Source organism: Delphinapterus leucas, chromosome 11 (genome assembly GCF_059928025.1).
Source record: "Delphinapterus leucas isolate spDelLeu-1000000601 "Yukka" chromosome 11, BTC_Dleu_Yukka2, whole genome shotgun sequence".
NCBI lineage: Eukaryota > Metazoa > Chordata > Mammalia > Artiodactyla > Monodontidae > Delphinapterus > Delphinapterus leucas.
In genome coordinates, this window is record NC_143139.1 from 42,884,232 (window position 1) to 42,907,947 (window position 23,716).

At 54.8% G+C, this 23,716-nt stretch overlaps 1 protein-coding gene across 1 annotated transcript; it reads left to right on the forward strand.

Annotated features, from left to right (window-relative positions):
* Positions 1-6,368: 6,368 nt before the first annotated feature.
* HOXC12 (homeobox C12) lies at positions 6,369-13,203 on the forward strand. The gene is made up of 2 exons (XM_022571462.3): positions 6,369-7,720; positions 8,477-13,203. Exons 1-2 carry the CDS (start codon positions 7,120-7,122, stop codon positions 8,713-8,715), a joined length of 840 nt encoding a protein of 279 aa, XP_022427170.1. The 5' UTR covers positions 6,369-7,119; the 3' UTR covers positions 8,716-13,203.
* Positions 13,204-23,716: the final 10,513 nt, after the last annotated feature.

The window sequence follows — 23,716 nt, forward strand, 5'->3', positions numbered from 1 at the left end:
TGTGTGTGTGTGCTACACACACACACACACACACACACACACCCCGAATCTGAGAGACAAAGAGCCTGAGGAATTCACCCTCTGTGGAGGCTCCGCTACTGATACTGCTGCCAGTCCTTTTCTACTCCATTTCAACTCTGGGTTAACCACCAAAGAATCCCACGCTGGGCAGTACAGATCTAGGAGGGAATAGATGAATCTCCCAGGAATAATGTTCATTCTTAATTCCATCTCTCCTTTCTCTCCCCACTCACCACCTTAACCTCTCTCCAAAACCCCTGAGTCTCTCCTGAGATGGGAAGAATTGAAAATTAAATGTGTGTGTTTGGTCAGAAAAAGGAACTGAGTAGACAAGAGACCTGGGGCTCCCTTGATACCCCCACCCCTCTTGACTTGGGGGTACATTGGGTAGTCCCATGACACAGCTGTAGAGTCAGTGGAAGCTGGAGACTCAGTGGGGAAAGAGAATTCTATAGTTCTCCGAGGCATCCTTCCACTTCTGCACACAAATCCACATGAGGGCAAATGAGCGAGTCTTCCCACATGGAGGGATACGCCCTAAGGCCCCAGAAGGGGGCGATGGAAAAGAGAAGAAAGCTTGCGCGGGCTCACTGGGGTTGCACTGGGACACCAGTGACCCAAGCAAGCACTGCGGTCCCTCTGAGTCCCTGTGAGCCCCAGTGTGCCACAGGGTGTTTAAGATGCCTCCCATGCACTGGATCAAATATTCCTGGATCAATTTTGGAGATGCCTCTTCCATAAAAGTAAGCATGAGAATGGAAACTCCTAGGTGAGACAGGTATTGTGTGAGTATGTGTTCTGGGGAGACACACACTTCCCAGAGTTGGGAAAAAGTATGATTCTTTCCCTGATTGTGTTGGTTCCTTACCTTTCCTTCCTCCGAGAGTCGGCATTCTCATTGGGGAACTCTGTGAGGCATTCCTGTGAAGGTGTGTGTATACGTGTGTTTGTGTGTATGTGTGTGTGTAGAGCCTCTGACCAGTGCAGAATTTCCTCAGCCTTTTCTGCCTGTGTGTGTGCACGTGTAGCAATGTTGTCAGCCGGCACTAATCTCAGGGCACAGAGTGTGTTTTCTTTTCTTTATGCAAATCTATAGAAAGCCTTTCTTTCCAAGGCCAGTCCTCTAGTGTCTGTGTGAGAGTGAGGATGCAATAAATATGCGGGTGCAAGGGGATAGAAAATGTCTGAAGGATTTTGAGTATAGAGGCATCCCCGGGAAATGGACAGCTCTTCTCTGGGACTGAGGTTCCTGCTATCTTTCTCATAATCCGATGACATCCCCGGCTCCTTGTGGCTCCCCGTGGCAAGGGCTGGGGGGACCCGGGTGAGCTGGAGCCTCACAGGACTCTCGGTCTGGAGGGCTCTATACCAGGCTGCCAGGGAGGGCTCAGTTAGATCTTTTCCTGAGCTTGGGGAGAAAACCCCTTCCCCACCCACATCTTAGTCCTCAGACCTAGGGCCAGCAGAATGGGCCTTTTGGCCGGTAGTCAGTCCCACAGCTAGGAACCCACCTGAGGGAGCAAGGCCAGCAGTTCTCGGGAGATCCCTCCAGGACTGTCTCCAGACCATCTGCTCCTGAGGCTTTTCGACAGGCGGCTCGGTCAGCAGGCCCCGTGTGGGTATAAGGCGGGGGCAGCCCCTGGGACACTCTCCATCTCTCAGAGGATTGAAGCTGGGGACCCTGCAGCAGCCCCCTCTGTTCAGAAGAGAACTCCCCACCCTAGGATCCACCTGGGTCTGACTTGGATGGTGTCAGGAGCCCACTCCTCAAAAAACTCCAAGTGCCGGATCAGGCAGATGTGTATCTAGACCCGCGCTGGTGGAGGATTGAGGGGCCCTGGGGAGCCAGGGGCTTCTGGGAGGAGGAGGGGGCCAGAGCCTTTTCGCAACCAACCAGGCTCTTCCTCTTTTAGCCTTGACCGTGACTAGGTCTTTCTGACCTTGACATCACAGGGAGCACAGGGAAGGGGGGAGGGTGGAAAAGGCCTTGATCTTCCGGTGGCCAGAGAAGGGGAGGGCCACTCGCCCCCTTGACGCGCCATCCCCCTTCCCGCCAGAGCCCGCCGCCTCTGTTTACACACAGAGGTGTCGTCTCCAGTCTAGACAGGGGCGCTAATAACGCCCATAAAAGGCGGCCTCTCCAGAGATGCTCTGCAACTCGGCTCCCGCGCGCCTACCGCTGGCTGCAGCCTCCGCCTCTTCCGCCCCGCCCTCCTCAGATACCTCGGCTGGGCTTGCGGGCCGCCTTGGGAGGGGGCACCCAGAGGGTTTCTAGAGGCTGAGAACCCCCGCCCCGCACCCTTCTGAACCTCTTCCGTCTCCAAAGGTAAGTGGACCCCCGCTCTTCCAGCCCAGACAGCCTCGGGGATAGCGCATCCTCCCACCCCCACCAGCCTCCCGGGCCCGTTGCCCTTACCCCAATCCGCCCCTGCCCAGCGCCACACCCGCCCCCGCCCCGAACTGGAGGCTTGGATTTGGGTAGTAGTTGGGTAGCTGGGCAGATCAGACCCCAGGCAGAGCTCAGCCCCTCCCCAGAGCTAGGCCTGGTCAGAGGCCATGGTCACAGGGAGCGGCTGGCTGTGGGGCAGAGGGCACTCTGGGTAGTCCTCACCCCATACTGAGCTTCGAGGTCCACGGAGACCAGGCCCTGGGCTCCCCATACTTTGCTGGAGACTGTAGGTGTGGTGTTTGTGGAGAAGGTGCTTTTTTTTTTTTTTTATAACTTGGTCCCCACACCTTTCCTGATACTCAGTAATTCACTAGGTGGAAGAGATCCTCTGCTGGCGAGGGGGAAAATTTCAGAACCCCGAAATTATTTAACTATTAGTGCGCCGAAAGGACAGTGAAAATGGGGGAAGATGGCTCACTTAGGGATGCTCAGGTGAGGGGTGGAGGGATGGTCTCCCAGATGTTCCTGCCTGGGACCACCCCTATCCCTTCCCCATTTCCTGAGTAGCAATCGGGCTGGGATCTTGTGGTGGGAGGGGGACAAGTGGAGCCACTTAATGCTTGGAGGAGGTTAGGACGCTGCTGACCCCAGGCTGCTTGTGTGAGCCTGAGAGCCTGACTAGGCCCCTTCACCCAAGGTCCCTCTCACACCCCGCTCCTCCAGGCTGCAGAGCCCTGGAAGGCAGCACGGGGGAAGGGACCTCCTCATCTTCTCCTTAAGTCCTAGGCACCCGTAAGGAGGCCTGGGAGCCAGGTGGGCTCGGACCCCTGGATGAGCTGGTGAAGCGAAGAACGAGGAGTCTGAGCCCCCTACCTCCACCCGTCAGCCTTGGCTGAACCCGACAAAATCCTGCCCCAAGCCTAAGATGCCCTAAAGGGGAGAGAGAGCCGAGGGGTCGGGCTGGGGCCCAGACCTTCCCCACCCGCCGCTTTTCGTCTCGCCTCTCCCGCCCAGCCCAGCTCCTGCTCACCTCCCTTCAGAGACCCAGGCCCTGCCTCATGTGCATAGGCAGCAGAACCGTTTTGTTCAAACTAGGCAGTGACCTTGAACTGGGCCGCCTTGGCCTCTCGACTGTTGCGAGAGAAGGCAGCACCGCGCGGTATAATTTCGACCTCGGTTTGCCTGGGGAGCCCGAACACTGCGGCTCACAGCCACTCCGCGGTGGCCTAAGCCTCCCGCAGCTGCTCTGCCCCTGCCACCAGAGCCGGCGTAGATTTTATAATAACTCCTTTCGCCTGGCTCGGCGGTGGTGGGGACTCGAGGACCAGCGCAGAGCCCGTGAAGATGCAGGAGGGACGGAGGCTTAGACAGAGTCGGTGCGGGAGAGGCGGCGGCGCATCCAGCTGGTGGATGCGAGGAAGCAGGAGGGCTGCCGCGGGTCTTCAAGGAAAGCCTTGGACCACATCCTGGCCTTCAGTTTTAGTTAACCCCTGAGTTAATGAGCGGGCCATGGTTGAGCCAGGCCAGCTGCATCAGGAACCTGTGGTCCAGGGTCCAGCAGGCAGTCCACCTCTTCTAATCTCGTGATTTGATGAATATGCGGAAGAGCGGGCACAGAGATTGCTCCGCGGGTCCAGAGCCTTGCCAGGCCAGTACAGTTTTCCATGTGAGCTGCGAAGTGCCGGCAGATTAAACCCAACTAGAAGCCGCTGCCCAGCGCCTTCGGCTGCTGCGAGTCCTAAGCATTCTCCTCACCAAGTCCTCCGTCGGCTCCTGGAGAGCAGCTCTCGCCGAGGCTGGATTTAGATCTGAAGCTTTGCACCCGAGCCTCCCGCCGGTCCCGGGGACCCAGGCTGGGAGCGGAGCTCTGCAGCCAGTTAGTCTGAGTAGGGTTAAGAAAGGGGTGCCTGAGCTGCGTGTGCGGCGGGGAGCCTTAAAGGCGCACAGAACCGCGGTGGTACACGAGGAGGCTGGGCGCCTAGATTGCCTGGGTCCTCGCCGGGGTCCTGATAACCCCTAGGTTCCTAGTGATCCTCGAGTGGCAGGGCACTGGGGATGTGAATTTTGCTGATGGGCCTCGGCAGCTCTTCCCTAGAGGAATCAGGTCGGCTGCACGGAAGGAAGAGGGGGAAGGAAGAGGGGTTCGTGCATGCGCCAGTGCCCAGGGTCCGAAACGTGGGGAAACTGGTCTTTTTTGATGGGGCCAAATCGGACCGGGAGAAACTGCGTGTCTGGAAGAAGGAAGTCCTCACTCCATCCTCATTTCCCCGGCATTGCATCTGCCGCCCTGTGGCCGCCTCTCTGCGTGCTCAGCGGCCTGGCCAGGAGGGCAGCGAGCACAGCTCCGGGCCTGAGATTTTCGAGCTGACGAGGGATGAGAAAAGGCTAAGACCTTCCTCCTGGCGTCTCCCTTCCAGGAGACTGGAGTCATCTGGGAGGGGAAAAAGAGAATGGGGAGAAACCTCCACCGCACAAGGACTAGCGATTATCTCGCTAAGCTCAACTTGGCCTCCCCCACACCAACAATAGCGGCTGAGCGCGAGGCCTGGAGGCCTGGAGACCTCGCCGCCGGTGCAACGTTCTGATTGAAAACAGCAATGATATTAAAGTCACACCCTGTTTATCTTTATGACCAAAAATAACCCCCAAATAAATTTTTTAAATTAAATATTCAGTAACGCTCATTAATGCATCTTGAAAAGAGGCATAAATAAGATGTTGGAGATGCTGTGACGTGGATTTTGCAGCCGAGGGATGCTCTGTGCAGCCGCGCAGCCCCTTAATCAATTAGGCACGAAAAGGCCAATTCAGGCTCTCTCCTGCCCGCTCCTCGGCGCCCCGGCTCTCGTGGTTCTGACTGAAGGTGACTGCGCCGGGGCTGGCATCCCGCCGCTTGGCTTCGGTTCTGGCAAGTGGGCCCGGCGCGGGGCGGGCTCCTGGGGGGGCGGGAGGGACCTTGGCCGGCCAGGGCAGGGAAGAGGAAGAGGGGCGAGGGGCGGGTGCCGAGCTGCGAGCTGTGCCGGGCAGGGCGAAGCCCGCGCGGACACATTTCTGTCCCAGCTCTGGTTTGGGATATGAAATCGCCCAGGGAGCTGTGGAATTCGAAGAATCTGCGTTTCTCTCTGCCATGTCCTGCAGAAGAGAGAAAAAGAGGGAGATGAGAATCTTCTGCTTTGCTCTGCTTTTGTAGCTTCCGCTCGTTCTCAGATATTTAACTTTCACCCACATGGATTTCTTTCTCCCAGATTCTCTCAGACTCACGTCTCTCTCATTTTCTCCAAATCTTCTGGTGTTTTGTCATATTTAGACTTTTGCTGAACTATTGATCTCACCTGGTATTACTTAAAGCCATGCTTTTGCTGGAGCCCGAAGTAATCGCATAGAAATCTGAGTATTGTGTCTACTGGACTCCAATAGAATACACCTAGTTTTGAGGGTTTGTTTCCTTTTTCATTTTAATCTGTTTGGCTGTGTCTGTGGACTTGGTTGAGACCGAATTGTGGTTTCCAGATGTCGAGTAATTTCGCCTATGGCCAGCGTTGGGTTCTCAGCCTTCTGTGGAAGGAGCTACTGAGGTTAGCACTATAAAAATAATTTTAAACCCCTAACAAGATAATTCTCTGGCATTCTTTCCCTTACTCCCAGCACACCTATTGGGCTTGGCACAGTTATCTGATGGTCCCAGTGGTATGCTAGGCTGGTTCTGGGGTGTGAGTGTCTCCTCCACAGTGAGAATCAAGAGCCTCTTGGGCCAGCCAAGCCCTGCTGGGAGCCCAGAGCCTCTTGCTGCAAAGTCTCCAAGAGACGCCCCCAGAAGCCCCCCTGACCCACAGAAGTCATGGGGAAGAGTAGTTCAGCCCCCAGATTTTCAGGAGCAGGCAGGCAAGTCCTCATGGAGCTGGGTGCTTCCTTTTTCTGCTGCTTCTGCCTCTCTTCTGCATCCCTCCTCTGACGGTGAGTGAAGGTGTGTGGCTGGGTGGTTCCCAGCTGGGGAATGGGGAAGACCCAGCATTAGTAATCCTCCCTGAGCCCTTCCTATAGGAGAGGACCCCAGGTGTCTCCCTAAATTCCTGGGGAGAAAGAGCTGAGGAAAAGGAGCACAGCAGCGGCAGGGCTGGGAGAGACAGCGGCAGGGAAACCTGTCTTTACGCCCACTTCTCCTCTACTGTAAATAAACCCCGAGCCAAAGGGCTCATCCGTCTCCTTAAACAGCCAGTAAACTTTATATGACACAATATCTAATAGTAATTTATTGGGGAGATATTGTAAATTCCAACGGTTTTAGTTAATAAAGGAGCTAATTAAAGAGGGACGGGCTGGGCTCGGCCAGCTGTTGGTGAGAAGATAATACATCTGTGGGGGGTAGTGCAGGGTGCAGAAGCGTGTATGTGCGAGTATTTTTGGTGTGGTTTTTTTCCTCTTGCCCCGTGTCGGGCGATTGCCTCGATCTCTGCGTTAGGTTTTATATGATTTTTTAAAAACCAGAAGCCAGAGAATAAATCTGCCCCCGCGGTTCGTTCCCTCCCCCCCCCCATTGGGGAAGGGGGAAGTTGGAGTTGGTGCGGGGTGGGGGGATTCTCTGTCCCCACCCATCCCCCTGGCGGCGGCACCCACGTGAGCTGGACGGCCAATGGGTGGCCGGTGCAGGTTTAACTATGTTTAATGTCAGATAGCAATAAAGTAGAAGCTGCCGGTCGGGCCCCGCGGAAATGGGCGAGCATAATCTCCTGAATCCCGGGTTTGTGGGGCCGCTGGTGAACATCCACACGGGAGACACCTTCTACTTCCCCAACTTCCGTGCGTCCGGGGCGCAGCTGCCCGGGCTGCCTTCGCTGTCCTACCCGCGCCGCGACAACGTGTGCTCGCTGCCCTGGCCGTCGGCGGAGCCGTGCAATGGCTATCCGCAGCCCTATCTCGGCAGCCCGGTGTCGCTCAACCCGCCCTTCGGCCGCACGTGCGAGCTGGCGCGCGTGGAGGACAGCAAGGGTTATTACCGCGAGCCGTGCGCCGAGGGCGGCGGCGGGGGCCTGAAGCGTGAGGAGCGCGGGCGCGACCCCGGCCCAGGAGTCGGGCCCGGGGCAGCGCTCCTGCAGCTGGAGCCGTCGGGGCCGCCTGCGCTCGGTTTCAAGTACGACTACGCGGCAGGCGGCGAGGGTGGCGCGGGACCCCCGCACGACCCGCCCTCGTGCCAGTCGCTGGAATCCGACTCCAGTTCGTCCCTGCTTAACGAGGGCAACAAGGGCGCCGGCGCGGGCGACCCCGGCAGCTTGGTATCGCCTTTAAACCCCGGCGGCGGCCTCGCGGCCAGCGGTAAGGACCCCGGCCCATTCGCGAGGCTACTCCGGATGGGACGTCTGACCCGGGGCGGGGCGGGGGGGGGCAGTGTGGGACTGAGCTAGGGCCTCCTGGGGTGACAGACTGTGTGGTGAGGAAGTGCTTCTTTTAAAAAAGGGAGTTGGGGGGGAAAGCCCTATAAACATGTAAATATCCCCGTAAAAGAACTAGAGATTCCCTTTTTCCTCGGCCTGCAGCTGGAGGGGTCAGGGAGCTCCGGAGAAAGGAGATTCTGACAGACTTCCCCAGGCCTTGGGGGGTGGGGACCCAGAGGCTGGTCCCTGCCCTCCCAGGGCCTCTCTTTCCACCTTCCCACAGGCCCCCATTACCTACTTTTTTTTTTTTTTTTTTTAAGAAAGGCCAGTTGTTGTCTCTTGTCACTCGCTCATGTCTGTTCTAACTAATCAGGACCCCATCCTGGAGGATGTGAGAGGAAGGGGCCAGGATATCCTGGAGAAGAAGAGGTTTGGGGAGAAGTGAGAGGATAGGAATTTGGAAGGTTCTGGGATACTGCAGTGAGAAGTAGGGGAGGCAAGGAGAAAGAGTGAAAGGGGAAAAAGAGATTCATGGAGGCAGAGGAATTGGTGGGGATGGGAGTCTTCCTAAGAGAGGAGAGGAAGAGCCTGGGGTCGGGTGTTAGGCCAAGGTGAAAGGGGCTGGGGAAGGACCGACGGTACTGGGCTTGTCACCTCTTGGTCCCCTGGCCAACCCTGCTGGTTCGTCTCCACCCAGGCGCGCCCTGGTACCCGATCCACAGCCGCTCACGGAAGAAGCGCAAACCCTATTCGAAGTTGCAGCTGGCGGAGCTGGAGGGCGAGTTTCTGGTGAACGAGTTCATCACAAGGCAGCGCCGGAGGGAACTCTCAGACCGCTTGAATCTTAGTGACCAGCAGGTCAAGATCTGGTTTCAGAACCGCAGAATGAAAAAGAAAAGACTTCTGTTGAGGGAGCAAGCTCTCTCCTTCTTTTAGGGGACAAGACACGGGCGCCAGCCCCAGACTGAGCCTGTCTCTGGCAGAGAGCAAAGAGTGGGCACTGCCTGGGACACAGTCCCCGCTTAGAACGCCAGGCGTCTCTGGCAGGTCCTCCTGGGACGTCCTCTTGTCTGTTTTGTTCGTGGTTCCCTCCCACACACCCCCAGCAGACCCTGCCAGGTCCCAGAGAGAAGGGAAGAACCCAGCCAGGGAGAGAGGAAGCCCACAGCTGCAGGCAGGGGGTAGGGGCAGGGAAGGCTGAGGCGCTGGGGAGGGGCTAGTTTGACGTGGGACCGGGGCGTTGGGCCTCCGTCTGAAGACCTGGAGGAGAGGTGACTCAGGCGTCCCCTCCCACCACTTTCCTTCCGTGGTCTTAGGTCTGTCTGCCTGCAGGAGTAGGCGAGGGTGGGGACAGTGGGACCAAGGCTCTCAGAACTTGCAGTTATTGGGGTTAGGAGAGGCTGCGAGGAGGGAGCAAGAGTGGAGGATGGGCAGAGAGCAGGGAAGGGGTCAGGGTAGCTCTGGGAGGGCAGAAGGAAGCGGGGGGACCTAGGAGGAAGTGTGGTTTGGGAGAACAGAATGAGCAGCAATGTCCAAGTCCGCTGGGGTCTGGGTCCTCCAGGCCTGGACACAGAGCAGGCCCAGGCATAAGCATTTGGCAGACCCGGCTGTGGACAAGGTGATGATCAGGCTTTTGTCCCCTCTAGGGCAGGCCACCCGAACCGTCTCCTGGTCCCCAGCCCTCTCCCGAGCCCCCTGCGCCCATTCGCTCACAGGTGTGCTGCCATCCACTCTTCCTGCCGCTCAGGCGGCTGCGGACCGGAAGCCGCAAGCGGGGAATTGAGAGCTGAGCGGACGCAGCCTCAGGTTCAGTAGCCACCCCAGGGACCCCCACCTGGCCCTCCGGGAAGCCCAGGAAGCTGTAAAAGGAGCTGCGAAGCGCGGCATTGATTGGCCGAGAGAGTTTCTGGCAGCCGCTGCAGATTCTCCCTTCGCCGCTGGCGTTCACGGTCACGGCCGGCCGGAGGCTGGACCGGCGTAATTTACGAGGCGGGAAGAGAATCCGCCCCTAAAAGGGGCTACCGGCCGCGGAGGCCCCCGCTCAGCCCGGGTTTCCCAGGCTGGTAACAATGAAGGAGGGGGCGCTGCAGCCCCCCACCCAACTCCTTTCTCTCTTTTACCCACCCCTACTCCACCTGCTCCCCAACGGCGCCCTTTGTCTCAGGATCCGCTGTCTCCGCCCCCAGGCCGGGGAGCCGCAGATTAGGGGGTCCAGAGCAGAGGGAAGGGCACATCCCCAAAACCCACTGGAGGCCAGAAAGTGGCTTCTCCAGCCGAGGGCCTTTTATTCATAGCCCCCTTCAGGCCCCAGCCCCAGCCCAGTAGATCCCAGGCTGGCTTCCGAAAGAGAAGCTGTGAAGGAGCCCCCCCCACCCCCCCCCCCCGCCTTCTTGCACTCTGTTTTGATTCCCCTTGGTGAGAGTCCCCCAACCTCCCACCTGCTGACCCACCCTTGCCAGGATCAAGAGGGCGAGAAGCAGGGGAATGATGGGAGTTAAGCCCAGCCTGGACAGTGTGAAACTGGCCCGCCAGCTTGGAGTTCTTCCCACCTGGGGAAAGTCTCTCCTTCCACACCCTGGAAAGGCAATCCACTCTCCCACCAGATTCAAGTCCCTGTGAAAGACTGTGCAGAGGCATGGGCAAGCATATAGGCACAGCTGCCCAGTGCAGCACTTGGCCCACACCACTCTCCTGACTGTACTTGCAAAGAGGCAGCCTCATATCCCCAAATAACAGCCCTGCAGAGTAGCTGTACAATCACATACCCTCATCCCGCACTGGGCACCTGACACACTTCCCCACCCACATTAACCTATGTACACGTTTGCAGAAATCACCACCGTTCCAGCTGTCTGCACACTCCCCTGTGGGCTGGCGCTGGGTATGAGGTACTCCCCTCTTTGCCTGGTCACCCATGTACCCCTTCATACAGCCCCTCCTGTGACCTCTTGGTCTCTGGGGTGCTGGATTTGAGTTTCACCACTCCAGCCTGACTCTCCCAGCTTAATAAAGGAGACCAAAACACTCCGAAAGGGGTGGGGGGACAAAGATATGCAATATTCTCTTCCTGTCGCTTTAAACTTGATTTCTGTGAGCTTCTCTGTCAATCTGTGTCCTGTTCTCTGTGTCTGTTGCTATAGTACCTAGTGTGATCCCTGTGGGTAGATGCCCTCCTTTCCTCCCTCCCCGGTTCTCTGTAGTGTGCCCTCCTATGCAAACGTCTGTCTCTAGCACGTTTTCCCTTTATATAGTCCTTGTACAGAGTTGCTTCATCATATTAATATTAATAATAATAATTAAAACATGATGGCATGATGATGTGATTTTTTTGAGAGAAAATTTTAAACTGGCTCCATACACATGGTCTCCTATGCCCAGAAAGAATGGGATCCCCAACCTCCTAGCTGTTCCCCCACTTTACTTTTTCCAGCCCAGGTGAATAATAAAAATAATAAACGTATAATAATAAAGGAAGAGTGGTTGCAGGGGCAACAAAAATATACAAGCAACCAAGATCTGTTGATGAGCTGCCATCTCCAGTCCCAAGCAATTACTAGCAGAGAGAAAATTGGGGGATGGTAGATTAGGGGGGAGGAGAGGGATATCTGAGGAGTCGTGGGGTTGTAAAAATAATGTGGACAGCCCAGAGGAGGCTGAAACTACCTTCAGGACCACAAAAAGGAAGTCTGAGCTGCAAGATCTCCAAGAAGTGAAGTCAGGGTAGGGGCAAGAGCTGGTTGGAGCTGGGATGGTGAGAGTGCCATGGGGTAGGGGCAGGGGTTGGTGGGTCCACACTTCACCCTGATGGTTCTAACCCTGTGACTTCACTCTGAGAGCAGATTTTGTGCACTGCAAGATGACTGGAGAGGGTACTAAAGACCCCTTGAAGCTGATGACATAGGCTCCGCCTCTGTCAGCTGCGGCCCCTCCAGGCCATGACAGAGAGAGGCCCAGGTCCAGGCCAGAGTCTAGTCTCAGCTGAGCCCATGAGTCCTCTGCACCTCCACCTCACTCCTTCCTTATGGATGGGATGCCCTCCCTCTGCCTCCACCCGTGAGCCTCTGATCCCCGAGTTTCCCTTTCTCACAGCCAGGCTCCAATCACGGAGTCTCCTCCAAATTCCCCCTCCACCCTCCTGGGCCTGCTCCAGAATAACAAGAGCCCCCCTCTGAGCCCAGCCTCCCGAGCCACGCCTCCTGCCCTGAAATCTTTCTTTCTCTTTCTCCCCTCCTTTCTTTACTCCTGCAACTAGGAAAAGTAGCAGATTTAGACCAAATCCCATCGTCCCTTTGCCCCAACCCCCTGCTGAGTGTGTATCTGAAGGATTCAGGCAGGAAGCAGATCCCAAGCTTTGGGAGTACTCCTATAAAGGGCCCACAGAGTTCAGGGCAGGCTGGGGACTGGATAGCTTCTGGCAGCCTTGAGCTGGTGGTGTAGGGGAGGGACTGAGTGGCTGCCCTTGAGTCTGAATAAAGGTGGGGGGAGGTATGAATCCCAGTGAATCCAGGCAAGAGGCTACCCTCTTCTTAAGCCACATCTATACAGGAAGAGTTAACAGTGAAGGCATTTCTGGCTAAATAGGAAAGAGGGAATTTAGAGAGGTCAGGAATAACTGGCCTTTAATTTATTCCCTTGATTTATTCCCAGAGACACTGCAGATCTGAGAGAGAAGGTTCCTTGTTGGGTTTTGTCTATGCAGGCCCTGAGACTCAATAACTGGGGAAGCTGTCAGAGAAGGAAAAACGCTATAACCTCCTCCCAACGGCTGAATAACAAGTCCTTGGGTCTCCTGGCCAAAGAGAAGGTCATGGCTGGAGCCACAACCCAAATACCCAGGACTTGGCTGAGCTCTGGATCTGGGCAAAGATTGCATCTATTTTGCAAGTATTTGTCTGGCTTAAGCCCTCAAACTACAATTTACTCCACTGATTTAAGACAAAGCACCCTGTGTCTCTAACTGGGTCTTGAGGAACAAGAAAAGGAGAGAGTTATCTGGATAATCCAGGTAGAAAAATAATTTCACTGTTGTGTATGTGTAAGCTTATGCCATTCAAATGAGTTTTGTATTTGGCCCTGATTATCACCCAGTTCTACTCCACTCTGAGCTGCGTACACGCAGCTAGGGTATTTAAAGCCACTATCGAGCGGGCGGGTGATGGGCCCGGCAGCCCGGGCTCTGTGGATGCTAATGCAGCCAGAAACCCGGCGCGATCGATGGCTCAGACCCAGAGCGGTGCAGGGACCGCCGGCCCCGATCTTCGAAAAATCAAACCCCCGGGACCTTGGGTTCCGGACCGGCCGGAGCTCCCGCCCATCCTCCCCGCCATTACCAGGAAAGTAGGAGCGGTTTTTAGGCCCCCGACCCGTGGGGGAAACGCACCCCGGAGCCCCCAACCCTCTCTGCGCGGCGGGCACAGGGAGGCGCCAAAGGTCCCGGTGTAATTTAGCGCGAGGTGGGCTGCAGGCCTGGGATCCCGCAGCCGCGTATAAGCCGAGCGTTAGGCTCGAGCGGCCGCCCTTCGGTATCCGCCTCCGTCGAGACGGAGCTGCCGGTTTTCCGCGGAGAAGCGTGCGTCCCGGGCCCTCCGCCACCGGACGCGCAGCACCGCGGCAGCTGGGGTCCGAGCTCGCGATGGCCGCTCAGGGGAGGCCCCGAGACAAAGGCCCGCCGGCCGCTGGTGGCCGACGCGGGCGCCTGGCCGCTCGCTCCCCTCCCCGCGCCCGGAGCGCTCCGTGCCCCGGCCCGGCGGACAGGGTTCCGGGGCCTCAGCCCAGCTCCCCGCCCGCCTGGCCCGGCCCCGGCTCCGGTGTGCCCGAGGTCCCGGGGAGAGGAAACCCGGCGCGCCTCCCAGCCCCGGCCCCGCCGCCCGAACAGAGCCGGCAGCTCCGGTCGCCGCGCGAGGGCCGCCGGCTCCCGCGAAGGACCGGATGACCCCTGCTGGCCAGATCCGCGGAGACCGCGAAGACCCGGACCCGCCCAGCCGCTCGGCCTTGAGCCATAGCCCGGGGGCGGGGGGACGCTCCGTGGGTTTGTGGGTGACCTCAAAGAACAGCCCGAGTCCGAGGCGCTGCCGGGCTGCGGGAACCAGGCCTTTCTCCCAAGTGCCCTCCCTCTGCTGGGCACGCGGCGTCCCCACAGCGGCGGCCCGCCCTCCCGCCGGGTTCGTCACCGCCGGCGGCTCTGCCCCAGGCTCCGAAAGGCTGTGCCGCCCGAGGGAGCCTGGCACCGGAGCCGAGGAACTGGGCTTGGATGAGACCAAACGCAGCGGACCTTTAGCCATTGTGACCCAGCCGGTTGCCTGGGGGTGAGTTCTCTCTGAGCCGGAGCCGCTTCCTGGGGACTCCGAGATAAGCCTTCCGTTTGTCAGTTTCCCTGAACCGGAGTGGAGAACTTCCTTCAACGACCGGTCTGTGCGGAACTCACCGGCAGTTGTTGCTAGAAAAGCTCCCTGTGAAAGACGCATAGTCCACATTCGGAGCATGGAAAAGCTGTTCCACAAAATGCACGCTTGGCCATACTGCCGACATAACCGATATACTGAAACAGTCTAAAATGCACAGCGATCTATATTACATGTACATTCTGGGCATGGAAAATATATTTCTCTAGAAAATATACATATGGAGGCACTCTTATCTATTGTATGGGAAAACAACCTCCTGGGAAAAGATTATATATAGCATGTATACCCATCACATGTAAAAATTCATTGACATAGATTAAACAGTACACTTGCGCACATCCTGCGCAGGGAAGGTACAGTCCTACATCTATTTAGCTACGTGGATGTATACACTCCAAAGGGCATATAAAACCAGTGCACGGACAATGCATCCAGATATTAATATATCCACATTAAAAAACTGCATGAAAAATATACATCATGTTATTATATATACACAAAGTGCCTATCAACCCAGTGTATGAAAAATACATTCTGTGAATTATGTTTGTATACATGGTGTATGTGTACCAAATACATTGAAGTACATACTTTGATTTCACATATTACTGTATTTATAATACACATTTCTCTTAAAAACAGTAGCAGGAGGAAGCTCAGGCATTGGCAATGACATTCTCTATCAGCTGAACCTCTTTTCTGTCCTGTATTTCTATTATTTCTGTCTTTTACAAACCCCCTTCTGTGTCTACGTGGATTATTTATATGAGTGGTCTTCTATCTCTATTTAACTGTTGCTTCTCTTGTCTGAGGTCAGGGTCTATATTTAGAGCCCTAGGTCCTGTTTGCGGCAGGGTCTGACTGCATAACCACTCCTGTATGGAATTAGCATTGTATAATTACGTTACCCCTTCTGTCTCAGGATGTGTTCTTCTAGATATAATATAAATATAGTTACTCTGAGCTGCCAGTTAGGAAAGGGGGAAAGAAGGAAGCGCAGCAACCAGGTGAGGTGTGTAACAGGTAGGTTCCGGCTGTGTGCTGGGCATGCAAGGGCTTCTTGAAAGCTAAGGTTTGTTTAACTTTTTAAAAATTTACTTAAAAAACTCAAGTCCAGGGAAGTATGAAGTAAAGGCTGGACCTTGTCTTCTATGCTCCTCTCAAATCCGAGAGCAGCCCCACTCCATCCCAGACGACCAGGAAGAGGACTCCGGCCTGCTCAACTCGACTCCAGTTCCTATCCTTAACCTTAACCAAGCAACTGGGAAAGGTTATCCAATAACCCAAGTCTTTCTCAACAAAACCCATTCCCAACGCTTTTTCAGAGGCAGTCATAAAGTATTTTCTGGAGCTGAGCTAACTCCGATCTGGCCCCCTAAAAATGAAACCCACTTGGGTCTTTCTTTAGCAGCTAAAAATCCTGGACTACATGACACACGCCTATGGAAAAATTCTTTGAGAGACAATACACTCACACCCAACAGAGATATTGTTTATGAGTCGATAGGTTCCTTGTAGATGCGGCCATACTTTACTGTCCAAAGAAATCAATTAATTAGTGCCTCGCCAGTCCCCTCCCCACCCCGCCCCCGCCGGCCGCTGCTTGGCTGAGCTCGAGCGGCAGAGATAGATGTGCGTGGCCAGCTCTCTGGTCTTGTTAACAAGCCTCGTCATAAAGATGGAATGATAAGGAGAGCGAGGAAGCCCTGGTGGCCGCGAGGGGGGGCTTCGATAGCCCAGCCCGACGGGCTGTGGGACGGCGGCAAATCGGAACCAGAGCGAGCCCAGTGCAGCTCCTGCTCCAGCACCAGCACCGGGGATCACCGAGGATCTGGTGTATCCAGTGTTCTCCCCTTCTGGGGTGGTCACGCTGTAACTCGAATAATTCCCTCTCCCCTCCCCTTTCCTGAGTTGTCCCTTCTCTTCACTGAGCCCCAAATTTTAAAAAAAATTAATAAAAATACATAAACCTCTGTCCTTGAGTGCCTGTCTTGCCCTCTGCCACGTTTGTTCCGGGACCTGCCGCCTCCTTCTTTCCCTGCATTTCTCCGCGTGGTTCCTTTTCATCTCCATCTGGCGCTCTCTTCCCTCCTTTGGCTCTCTCTCTGGCTTCATGGTTGCGTTTTCTACCAGGTTGGTACTGGCTCAGGCCCCAATGAGCTTGTAAAAATAATACAAATACCCCCTGGTTATCTCTCGGCAGAGTAAACACCCCCAGATAAGCCCAATGGAAAACAAAAAAACAAATAACAACGAAACACTCCCCCCCAAAAAACCCTTGGATATAATTGCTGGTTTGGGTTGCAGCACTTAATTCTGTTTATTCTCACCAATGTGCATACTTAACAGAGAGATATTGATATTAAAAGGCAGGGGGGAATTAATTTTACTTTTATAGTCATCTATTAAGAGCAGAGGATGATCTGGGTCTCCTTTAAAGGGACAGGAAAAAGGGAGGAGGGAGAGAGAGAGAAAGGGAGGGGGAAGGGAGAAATATGACTGAAAGCGAACAAAGATCTTTGCCTGAAGAAACAATGTAACACTAGACAGAACTATAAAGTATGGGAATGTAAGAACACAGGACTCTCTCAGCTTCCCCCATTTGGAGTCCTGTCCCTTGCACTTCCTGCTGAAATCTCAACCCTGACTACACAGCAATATTCAAGGAAGAATTCATGCAATTATCTGGATAATTGTAGGGGGAGAGAGAAAGAATTTCCCTTTGATTGTCTGATCCTCTCTGGTGTCTGTGCAAAGGAGGAGGAGAAGTGGGATGTAGCGGGGAAAAGGAAGTGTTAGGGTCTCCCAATATGACCCTATCCCCTACAAGATGGCTACTCCTAAATCAAGGAGGTCCTAGGCAGGCTTACAGATTCTGGAACATACTCAAGAATGGACACAGATTCACTTTCATTTTCCAGGATATTTGCTTGGCTTTACATTGTCTGCATAGATCTGCCTCATCCAGTATTTTAATTATCACAAGTAAGTGAATAATAGATAATTATAGGGGTGTCCATAATATCATTTATTTTATAGCCACACAAGATATGATTAGAGTTAATGTCTGAGGCTTTGTTGGAGCCTGGGAGGCAACAAGAGGCAAAGCAGAGAGGCCTGGATAATCTATCTCTTTCCTATTTTCATGTGTGTGGGAATCTCCAGAAATCCCAAATTCTCTAAATTCCCTCCCCAAAGGTCTTAAGTGAAATCTCTAGGATTTTAGGGGCTGGAAGCTGAGAGAAGGGCAAACAACAATTTGGTCCTTAAGTCTCCCCCTTAGTCTCAAGAGCAGTGATCTCTGCTCTCCCCATACTGCCACAAACAAGGGCTTCAGTCCTCCATTCAAGACGACTAGGGTCACAGAGACTTGGCGGGTGAGGCCAGTGAGAGGAAGACAGAGTCTTACCAAAACCAAATTCACTGCCATCCTCAAGTGGGCACTGGGCCCAGAGTGAAGCCCCTATAATCCTAAATCGGCCTTCTTTCCTGGATCCTCTTCCCCAGGGATACCTGGATGGGGGCAGAGGCCAGGCTAGGGCTGTGGAAGTCAGCTGGGGTGGGGATGGGAGAGTACTGAAAATATTTATTCTTGTTTCCGGGATTCAAAAGATCAGGAAAGAGAGAGAGAGAGAGAGAGAGATTGCAATAGAGAGCTGGGCAAGAGAGAATCAAGGGAAACCATGAAACCAGTGGGCAAGAATAAAAGGAATGAGTGAAAGGAAAGGGGCAGGAAGAAGAAAAGCAGGGGAAAAAGAGAAGGAAGGGAATAAAAAGAAAAGGTAGGAAAAAGTGAAGAAAAGGACAAAAGAGAAAAAGAGAAAGTGAAAAAAAAAGGAAAGGAGAGATTTGACAGAGGAAAAGAAGCAGGGAGGCAGAGGCCAGGGTCGCCTGGGCTCTGCCTGGCCGCCTGCAGCGGTCTGGGTGGGCGGGGGGCGCCCTGACAAAGTGAAGGTCAAGTTAGCATCGTACCTTATAAGGCAGGCGTCAGTCCTCCATTTCAGCCTTTCTTTCTGCCAGGATGTGGCCGTGGCATTTCTGGTCTTGTAAACACTGGACTCTTTGGGGCCTTAAAAAAAAAAAATAAAGACCCCCCCCCCTTCCTTTATTGGAGGTGAGCACGGCCGGCTGGGGGAAGCAGTGGACAGAGAAGTCAACTAATGAAGACTCCGGGAAACTTTTCTCTCCTTTTCTCTCTCTCTGGCTCCGCTCCCGCCAGCTGGGGCTCCCTCCCTCCCGCCCTCCCTCCATCCATCCCTCCCTCTCCCTCCCTCCTCTCCCCACCCCAATGCCTCTTTTTCTCTCCGTATCTCTCCGTCTTCCGTATCTCTCGCCACCGCCTGTAACTCTGGGCTCCATCTCTCCACTCCCCCCCTCCCATACGCAGACTTCTAAATCCATTCCATTCCACCGCGAAGCGGAGCAAGACGTAAGAATTGGAGAGAAAATTAGCCGTCACAAAGAAAAAAAATGTTCATTTACAGCTTAGATGTCTGACTATTAAGATTTTCTTCGAAAACAAGGCGGTACACTCGGTAAGGAGGAGGGGGAGTGAGGCAGCAGGAGTGGGGAGGGCTGATGCGGCATGAGCCGTGGATTTATTTATTTCTCATATCCAGAGGCGGAAAGAAAGGGGGAAGAAGAGGCAAAGCGAGAGAGAAGCTGTTGAACCCGGCAACTAGCAAAGTAGGAGGCTGCAGCTGAGGGACGGGGAGCGAAGCGCGCCGCGCTAGGACCCTGTAACGCGGCTGCGATCCCCGAGCGTTGAGCCGGCTCAGCCTAGACAAGTATATTAGATATCTGTTGGTCTGAGACGTGGGGGAAAGGCAGGGATGGAGGGAGGCAGGGAGGGAGGCGGAGTAAGGCGACGCCGCAGCCTGCCCGCTGGAGGGAAAGCGAGTTCCGGAGTGGAGGCGGCGGCGGGCTGGGCTGCGGGAAGCCGGCAGCGGGCAGCGGGCAGCCGGCGGACTCAGGCGAAGGAAGGCGGCCGAAGAAAGGAGCCTGAAGTAGAATCATTGGCCCTCTCCCTCCAGGGTACCAGGGTAGCAGCACTAGGGCGGGGAGAGAGAGAGAGAGAGAGAGAATGAATATGACATGGAGGTGTCTGTGAAGGGCTCACCTCTTTCCAGGACCTCACAGCTTGTTTTCGCCAGCTCTGCGCCCACTCAGCCCTTTTTAGGCCTAATCATTGCTTTTGAAATGGGAATTCTAATGGCAAGGGAAGGGAGGGATGCACTGATGGGGGGCTTCTGGTTAAATCTGATGCCCCACAAACCCCTGCTGGTTGTCACCTACACCCTTCTCAACTGGAAAACCGGACGGAGTCTGGGATCAGTCCCGTCCCACTTGACCTACCTGGTTGAGGGTGCCTAAGGACTATCTGGGACCTGAAGTGGGGTCTGGGGCCCAGGTGGGAGCCGCCAGGAACGGTGGGGGCAGGCAGGGAGCTCCCAGGCCTGTATGCCTGGAGCCCTGCCACCCTGTGTTCCGATCATGAGAAACAAAGGGGGAGGATCTGATTATCTCTGCTGGTGTTAAAGGAGCCTGGCTTTCAAAAACAGCCTCTGACCCTGAGATCTAAGGTGATAAGTGTCTCTCCCACTGACGTTTAATCTGGGCAAACGTCCTACTGCCTGGGCTCAAGGGGCGGAGGGGGTGGCCAGGGTGAGGACAGTTGCTGCCAGGAAGCGCCAGGGAGGGAGTGGCAGGCCCTCTCTGTCATTATCTGGAGTTGTCTGGAGAGTATCTTTAAAGGTCAGAGTGGACTGGGGAAGCCCTTTCTGATGTCCCCCTCAGCCCAGAGAAGGGGAGCCCCAAGAAGGGAGGGAGTTTACTACGAGCTGCGACATTTCCCCCTAGTGTGGGAAAGGCAAAGATAGCCAGACCTCATCCTGCAAAAATGTATTTTGTGTCTGTGACAGAAAATTGGTAGTCACTTGGGAGAGGTAGGAACTTGCAGTGAGCGAAGCAAGGCAAGACATTGTGGTGAAGGCAGAGGCTGAGGTGTGATTTAGGCTGAGGTGGTGCAGGAATCTGAGGGAGAGACTGGAAAGGTATCACCCAAACCCATTTTCTCAGAGAAGCCAAACACACACACACAATGGGCCCAATACTGAAAAACACCAGATGATCTGCTTCCAAGGGACATTAACAGGCCAAGCGGATACAGGTTAATAAAACCCGCAAAAGCCCAGACAGGAACACTTAAAATGCCCGAGAAACAAAGCATACTGTGACAAATTCTGACCCAACACACAAGTACATGCACCAGAACGTTCCCAGGCACAGACAGACCTTCCCCATTTCGAGCCCTCACCCTTGGACACTCAGGTATACCTGCCCAGCTCCAAGGGCACACACACACTTGCGTCCCCCCCTAAACCTACCCACAGAAACCCCTGGGGGCAAGGGGGCAAGCACTCAGCTGCACGCACACCCCACAGAGCAAGGCCCGTGTCTCCTGAGCCTCAATAATGCACGATCCATACCCGGAGATAAAAGTCTAGACAATAGACGGTTGTTTATGACAAGGCTCTCCAAGTTTGGGGCCAGGCGATAAATCTCTGGCGAATCTTCTTGTAACTCAACTTCTGGCTGTAGTGACCGGAGGACCACGGAGACCTCAGAGAGGAGAGCAGCAAAATGGGAGAGACTTTTGAATCGTGAGCAGAAGGCAACTTCCCTGCTGGGGCAAGTGCGTGCAGGCAGCCACATTCTGCCCCACGTGGCAGGTCCACACTGTGGAAGCTTTCGTATCAGGCTTCAGAACACAGGCGAGTCAGGTTTCCTGGCTCCCGAAACTGGGGAGAAATGGCGGGGCCTGGAGGCTGGGACTGACCCACAAACAATTCTTGCTGCAGGCAAAGGGTCTTTTTTGTGGGTGACTGGAATCTTCTTGCTATGTGTCACCTGAATTTTTTCACCCCATGCCTGTGCCTTCTCTCTCTCTCTCTCCTTTTCCTTTTTGGGTTGATGGGCTGTTCCCTTTTGCATTTTCAACCCAGGCATCTGATCACAAGTAAAGAACCACTGAAGTTGATCTCATAAAAATGCCGCCAGCTCACTTTGATCTGCGAGGACTGGGTCCGAGCCTAAGTAGGCGCGCTGAAGCCGGGGAATGGCGGCTCCGGCCAACCCGGCCTGCACTGGGCCAAGAGTTCGGAGATCTGGGTGGCTCAGCACTGCAGTTCTGCCCAGAAAAGGCATTTTGTGTGTGTGTGTGTGCTGTTGCAGCTGAGTTTGGAGACCAAGGTCCAATGGTAGTGGCTCCATTTCCAGACTGCTTTTAAGACATTTCCTTGATTTTAGAGCATTTGATGAGGGGCCAGTGAAACTGGCTCGTAAAATGGGACTTTTATTGGGAGAAATGGGGTCGCGTTGCTAGCCTCCCAGGACAATCCCTCCTCCGAAGAGGAAAGGGGGTGGGGCTGTGGGGGCAGAGGGGCTGCCCTTCTCCCTCCTCCTTTCCTGTCCAGGGGCCGGAGGAACCTTGGAGCAGCGTCCTCTTAGGTGACCTGACTTGGGGCCTTGGGCTTGGGGCAATGGCCGGGGCTGAGGAGAGATGGGAGTCTGAGAACGGGCGGTCCCTTTCCCTTCTAGTTCCCTGGCTGGGGGTGGGAGGTGTCACGGGGTGCAGGATAAACCGCTGGCCTGAAAATCCCCAAGCACATTAAAGGGATTATTAAACTCAGTGGCATTGCAAGGGAGAGAGATTTGTGCAAAAGGATGCAATCCTTGCTGGCCCAGCCTCGGATCCACTGAGGGTGTCCATGCGCTGATTGCCTATCTCTTTATTGACCCCACACAAACTGAACTTACAGACCAGAGAGCTCTAAGGGCCCCCTTTCTCCAAACTGGGGTTTCCTCCCAGTTCTTGGTCTGTGGGGTGGGCCCCTTTCCCTACCACAGTCTGCTCTCTCCAGAGCAGCAGCAGGAGGTGGACAAGCTCTGAGGGGGCCCAGTACTGTGTGTGGGGTGCTGGGCTAGGACTTAGAGATACTGCCCCCTTCTGAAGCCACCTCGGGTGTCTGTGTGTGAAAGGGAAGAGTCTGTCGTGGCCCTGGCCAGAGTACCGAGGCGGCTGCCCAGACCGCAGCTGCCTGCTAGCCGCCTGAATGAGGCCACCCAGAGTCAGTGGGGCGGGCAGGATGGCCCTGCTAAGGAGGATTTCAGGTGAAAGCTGGGACTCCAGTAGGTGCAGAGGCCACAGGCACCCATGAGATGAGGGGGGAAAGCAGCCTCCTCTCCACAGCGTGGGGCTTGCCAGGGCTCCTGGGAATCAATTTGGGGACCGATTTTTGATTTTGGGTCTCACGTCGGGGGAGGCACGGATGCTCAGGGATGCCAGCTGGGGCAGGCAGCTCAGCCTATGCTTCAGGGTGGCCTGGACCTAGGACTGGGCAGGGAGGCCACTCGCCCACACCGTGGGTACTTTTGCCAATCAATGTCTCCCTGACTTCAGCAGCCAAGGCCTTCTCTCCTTGACCCCAGCAGCAACCTCCAGTTGTTGGGATTTTTTTAAGTTGTTAAAAAATTAAAAGTCAGACCAAAACTAGAAAAAAAATTTTTGAACTTTGTGCCTTAATTTTAGGGGGAAAAATACTAATGTTCACAAGCCTCTATTGGGAGACCCTAGAATTTCCTGAACATCCACTCCTTTGACATCCTTTCTTGCCTTTCTTTTTTGTTTCAAGGAAACAGAGCCGCCAGCAGCTCCTTGTAGCAGCCTGGCTCACTTTTATGGTGGCCCTGGAATAAACTTTGGTGGTCAAATTCAAGTGCTCAGGCCCACAGCTGTCTCCTCACAGGAAGCGAACCCCCTCCCCACTGTCGGCCCTGGCGGTGCAGAATTTGCCTTGGGGGCTTGGGCCCCACAAGGCCCAGGAGGCCAGGATTGAGGGGGAACCAGGGCCCTGGGGGGAAGTGGGGAAAGCCAGAGTGGAGACTTTGAATGCTCATCCACACCTCTGCAAGGGGTACCTCTCAGCTCCCTCTTACCAGTTCCCATCACTGTTTGGGGAGCATTTTGCCTCCAATAAACTCGAGTTTAATGAGGAGAGCACAAACCCCATAAAAGCCATAGTCCATAGTTCCCCATCATTATAATTAAAAATGCCAGCCCCAGTACACCCTATAAAAAGAGGTAGGGGAAAGAGGAAAAGCAACAGATTTTTTTTTTCTTGCAGCCTTCTCGTTAGCAAAGTCCTAATCTAGTTCCTTTTTGCCCTTAGTTAAGTTCCGGCCCTTAGTTAAGATCTGGCCAGGACTAAAGGAGGGCTCAGGAAGCAGTGCCCAGCAATGAATGGGTAGAGGGATGCCAGAGACCTATCCGTGGGTATGCCAGAGCCTCCCTGAGAATGGGACCCATGGCCAAGGCTGTTCCAACCCAGGTGTTGCTCTGAAGCAAATTTGAGGAGACAGGAGGGTTGGGAAAGAATGATTTGGGGAGGGGTTGTATTTGGGCTCAAGGTACCATTTTTTTGTGTCTTCCCCATCTACTATCGGGGCCTCAGTACCTTGTCAAGTTCAACAAG